The 5,764-nt window shown below is 36.5% G+C and overlaps 1 protein-coding gene across 4 annotated transcripts in view; it reads left to right on the top strand.

The window, feature by feature from the left end:
- Positions 1-5,764, top strand: part of LOC106877132 (V-type proton ATPase 116 kDa subunit a 1) — a 96,253-nt gene that overhangs the window by 44,701 nt on the left and 45,788 nt on the right. For all 4 annotated transcript variants that reach the window (XM_052970606.1, XM_052970609.1, XM_052970607.1 and 1 more), the window contains 2 exons: positions 1,682-1,824; positions 2,951-3,023. In XM_052970606.1, coding sequence (XP_052826566.1) covers positions 1,682-1,824; positions 2,951-3,023 — 216 coding nt within the window. The remainder of the gene's footprint in view (positions 1-1,681; positions 1,825-2,950; positions 3,024-5,764) is intronic.

The following is a 5,764-nucleotide window of genomic DNA, read 5'->3' as shown; positions in this document are numbered from 1 at the left end:
ATCATCCATCATCATCATCATCATCATCGTTTAACGTCCGCTTTCCATGCTAGCATGGGTTGGACGATTTGACTGAGGACTGGTACAACCAGATGGCTACACCAGGCTCCAATCTAATTTGGCAGAGTTTCTACAGCTGGATGCCCTTCCTAACGCCAACCACTCAGAGAGTGTAGTGGGTGCTTTTACGTGTCACCCGCACGCGTATATATGTACATATATTTAATGCGTATGTATATATGTATAATGTGTGATTATGTGGTTGGATTGAGCTGAAAATATGCACACACATGTTAAAAGTGCTGGCGAGTTTGCATGGCAACTTTGAGTTTGCTCAATTGAAAGGTGTGGCCTCTAGGGAAAAATTCCTCATCTTTTAAAATGTGGCCTGAGTTGATCCAAATGAAATCTGGTTATAATAACCAAATAAGTAAAACAATGAAAAACTATGCCATTTTAATCCTGAGCAAGACCAGGTATCACTGTAATTCTGCTACATATTTGTGAAAAGGGCAGACGTTGTCTCACAAGCAGTTGTGCAGGCAAAAGTGTTAGTAAATGTGGTCAGATTGAGCTGAAAATTTGTACACTCATGTTAAAAGTGCTGGGGAGTTTGCATGGCAACTTTGAGTTTGCTCAATTGAAAGGCATTACCTCTAGGGCAAAATTCTTCATCTTTTAAAATGTGGCCTGCGTAGACCCAAATGAAATCCGGTTAAAATACAAAAACAAGTTAAACAGTAATAAACTATTTTAATCCCGAGCAAGACTAGGTTTCTTTGTTAGTATTATATAAAGGTAAACCTGAATGCTATTGGCTTATTTTTTTTTATACCTGAACTAACCAGTAGCTAAATTTAAATAATAACCATACACCTCTCTTTTAAAACAACTATTCTTCATAATCATCAGATATATGTCTATAGTAGCATAAGTTGAACTATACTGTATCATCAGGAGAAACTTAATTTTCTAAAGTCCACTCAAACTAGTTTTTTACCTTTTGTTTCTACTTTGACTGTTATTTTATACACTGTCTCTCATTCAGAATATGACATTTGTTTTAGGTACCTGTTTTGTCTCTTCTAGATACACCCAACAATGTTTTTGATGCCACAGCTGCTTTCTCAAATTTCTTGCATTCAGTGAAATGTTAGGTTTACATTGAAAAAGATGGTCTTGGCTATCTAAGTCTTGTTCTCTAACATTATTGCCATGGGCACACTAGACAATTGTCTAGGAGATTCCATGGGTCTAGGGGCCTATGTATGCTGTGGTTTGCTGTCAGTAAATAAATGCTATAGACAGGTATTGCTTTACATGGCAGCTTATAATGCTGATAAGACAGTCCTGCATACAGCATAGATCTGTTGATACATATATATTTGTCTAGAGAAAGAAACCCTTTATGAATAATTCTAGATATTAGTTTACTTGTTTCGGCAAACTTACCTGAAACTATTTTCACTACTCAGTGTTGTTGACATTAAAAATAATCAGATTAGAAAACTCTTGTCTGAATATACTTGACTAGTAAAATAATTTATGCTTTGTTGAATTGAATTTAGGAATGTTTGATTTAATGAAGTGAACAAGCAGTTTTGGTACTGCCCACTTATCCTCAATTTACTGATAACTTCTGGATTATTATTATTATTAAGTGCTTTGTAATCTTTTGTAGATTTGGAATACCACATTTGGTGGGCGCTATATAATTCTACTTATGGGAATTTTTTCCATATATACTGGTCTCTTGTATAATGATGTATTTTCGAAATCTCTCAATATATTTGGATCATCATGGTATACTAACAAAACTGTGCCGTAAGTATTTATATTTGATTTTTGAAAGACTGATCCTTTCAGTAGCAACTCACTTCTGCTTCTTTCATACAAACTTTCTATTTTGGAATGTTCATGTTTAAATTAAAATCTTCCTTTATAAATTTGATTTAGATTTTTTCCTTTAGTTAAAAACAGTATTTTAATAATGACAAAGTTATTTTACTAAATTCTTTTCAATTACTATTATTTTTAAAGATAACTGAAACACACAAGGGTCTAGTAAACACGATAACCTCTCTAGTATTTGTGCCACAAAAAAAAAAACGTACTCTGAACAAACAATTGGCATCTGAACAGAGAAAGTGTAGGACTGTGAGGTCCTTATAGCCCAGTGTTACTGAGCACTATTCAATCTCTCTAGTGTTGCTATAAAAAATGTCCCTTGTACACTCTTTAAAATGGTTAGCAATACCAAGCTAAAGGAGCACCAATTTATGGGAGCAGTGACTCCCAGCTGCAGATGATCCAGATCATGACAATCCTGTCCAACTCATGCCAGCACGGACGAGTATGTTGGGCCCGAGTTTTTATGGCCAGACACCCTTTGTGTTGCCAAACCCCTCTTATTTCCAAGTGGGATAATAACTTCCTAGTTTATTGAATAACGAGCAGCTCAGATATGCTGTCAATGTGGATGGACTGCAACATTATCAGGAAACAATTGTTTTCAAACTAGTGGAAGCAAAGGCAATATGGACTATCACAAACATACTCTCCCTCTCTCTTTTCTCTCTCACTTCTCTCTCAATGGGATTCTTTCAGTTTCCACTTACCAAACCCACTTACAAGGCTTTGGCTAGCTTTGGACTATTATAGTTGAAGATACTTGCCCAAAGGACTGAACTTGAAGCTACTTGGATAGGAAGCAAACTTCTTATCCACACTGCCATGCTTGAAATGAAACTCAAAATTGATCTGGTAAATCTGTTTTTGGTACACATGGAGAATGGAAACAAAGGAGACATATGTTTAAAATTATCACATTGCTATGATGGTTTGGGAAGTTTAAAAAAAATATGGTTTCCAATGCACAATGCTCCAGATGCACTGAATGACACTTCAATGAAGACATATTTATTTAGAAATGCAATTTGTTAATTTTCAGTAAAGGAAGCAGTATCATATTCAATCCTGGGACCATGTATAGCTCCACGCCTTATCCAATTGGTTTGGATCCTGTAAGTATATCATTATAATTTCTTTATATTTTCATACTCTTTTAGGTTTATATTGCTACCAGTAACTTTTTAACACCATACTGTAGATGTAAGTTCTTAAGGAACTAAATCTATGATAAATTTGATTTTCAGTTGTAGCTATTTCACTTTTTTTGGTGTGTGTTACTGTTATTCCTGGAGAAGGTGTGTGCAAGAAAAAGAAACTACACTGGTATGATCATGTGATGCATATGGACGAGGACAGCTGTGTAAAGAAGTGCCGATCTAACTATGGGGGGACCCTGTGGAAGAGGTAGACCCAGGAAAACACGAGATGAGGTAGTGAAGCATGATCTTCAAATGTTCAGTCTCACAGAGGTGATGACAAGTGAATGAAACCTTTTGCGATTTGCTGTACTTGAGAAGACATGTCAAACTAAGTGAAATCATAGTCATGACCAGCGCTGGTGACATGTAAAAAGCACCCGTGCCAGTGACACCTAAAAACTACACTCTTGGAGTGGTTGGCATTAAGAAGGGCATCCAGCTGTAGAAACCAAGCCAAACCAGACTAGAGCCTGATACAGCTCTCTGGCTTACCAGTTCTAGTCAAACCATCAAATCCATGCTGACATGGAAAACAGACACTAAATGATGATGATGGTATCAACTCATCTGAGACAGTCCTTGATTCTATGATGTAAACTTCTTCTTTTAAAGTAATCTAATTTAAAAGCTTCCTTCACAATCTCATGTTAATTTACGTTCTAGGTGCCAGCTTAATCATCATCAAACGTCATTTTCATACTGGCATGGTTGGATACTTTAATAGGAGCTGACCAGGCTCCAATTATCTGTTTTGGCATGGTTTCTACAGTTGGATGCCCTTCCTAACACTAATCACTTCACAAAGTGTTCTGGGTGCTTTTTACATGGCACCGGCATGGGTGCTTTTACATGATACAGGTACAGGTGCTTTTTATGTGACACTAGCACCTGCAAGCCCTCAAGACAAGGACCTCTCAGCTGAGAGAGGGACATAGAAGACATGACTGTATGCGTGGATTGTCACACTTTTACTTAGCTTGACATGTCCTCTCAAACACAGTGAAATACTAGAAGTCTTGGTCCCTTGCCATCTCCTCTGTGAGGCCCAACATCTGAAGATCATTTCTCACCACTCCATCCCATGTCTTCCTGGGTCTACTCCTTCTACAGGTTCTCTCCACAATTAGAGATCGGTGCTGCTTTATGCAGCTGTCCTCATCCATACACATAGTTATTTTACTAAATTTTTCATTATTTTCAAAATTAAGTGAAGCAACAGTAGTGTGGTTATGAATGGGTTAAAGATCATGTATTTTATCAAAATACTTGATCTTTAACATGTCCAGATAATCGCACTGCATCCCATATTAGTCATTACTGCATATCAGAAAGTGTGTGCTATGGTTGTCTGCTAGGAAGAGATATGGTATAACTGGAACAAACTGTAGATCATGCCTTATTATTCAGCTGACTGCCTGTATGCCATAAACCACTTAGATTTGACTTATGGTTACACAGCAACTTTATCCTTATCATTATTGCTCTAATGTGTGACATACTGTGACATTAAATTCTCAAGAATTAAATTCATTAGTTAACTTTGGTTCTTCAGTTGGAAATGTTTCAGTTTGAATACAGTGCTAATGCCTTTATAAAAAGCATGAAGGCTGACAAAATCATTAAAGCATTAGAAAAACTGCCTTGTGATATTTTACATTCAAATTCAAATCCCATCAAGGTGAATGTTGCTTTCATTCTTCTGGGATTGATAAAATGAAGTACCATTCTAGTACTGGTGTTGATGTAACTGAGTGGCCTCCTTCTTCAAAAATTGCTAGTATTGTGGCAAAATTTTAAACATCATCATCATTGTTGCTGCTGCCACCACCAGCATTTTGGCAGCAAGCTGGTTGAAACATCAACATGTTAGGCAAAATGCTTGGTGTCATTTTGTTCGTCTTTACATTTTGAGTTCAAATTCCATCAAAGTTGACTTTACTTTTCATCCTTTTGGGGTCAATAAAATGAAGTACCAGTTGAGTTCTGGAGTTAATGTAATTGACTTACCCTCTTCTCCATTTCTGGCCAAATTTTGAAACCATTATTATTATTATTATTATTTGTGTTAATAAAATAAGTATCACTTGAGCACTGAAGTTGATGAAATTGACTGACCCACTCCCACAAAATTTCAGGCCTTGTTCCTGTAGTAGAATGAATTATTATTTTAACTATTATTATTATAAGGCATTGAGCTGGCAGAATTGTTAGGACACCAGCCAAAATGCTTAGTATCATTTCATCTGTCTATATGTTCTGAGTTCAAATTTTGCCTCGGACAGTTTTGCCTCTCATCCTTTTGGGGTCGATAAAATAAATACCAGTCAAGTATTGTCTTTCTTGTAATCAACTTCCCCCTCTCCTTTAAAATCTACTGGCCCTGTGCTAAAATTTAAAACTATTATTATTATTATTATTATCATTATTTTTATTATAAGGAGGCGAGCTGGCAGAATTGTTAGCATGATAGGTGGAATGCTTAGTGGTATTTCGTCTGCTGCTATGTTCTGAGTTCAAATTCTGCTAAGGTCGACTTTGCCTTTCATCCTTTTGGGATCGATAAACTAAGTACCAGTTGCATACTCGGTTGATCTAATTGAATGACCTCCTCCCCCAAAATTTCAGGCCTTGTGCCTATAGTAGAAAGGATTATT

Source organism: Octopus bimaculoides, chromosome 9 (genome assembly GCF_001194135.2).
Source record: "Octopus bimaculoides isolate UCB-OBI-ISO-001 chromosome 9, ASM119413v2, whole genome shotgun sequence".
NCBI lineage: Eukaryota > Metazoa > Mollusca > Cephalopoda > Octopoda > Octopodidae > Octopus > Octopus bimaculoides.
The sequence above is the reverse complement of the archived record's forward strand: the minus strand, read 5'-3'. Positions and strand labels throughout refer to the sequence as shown.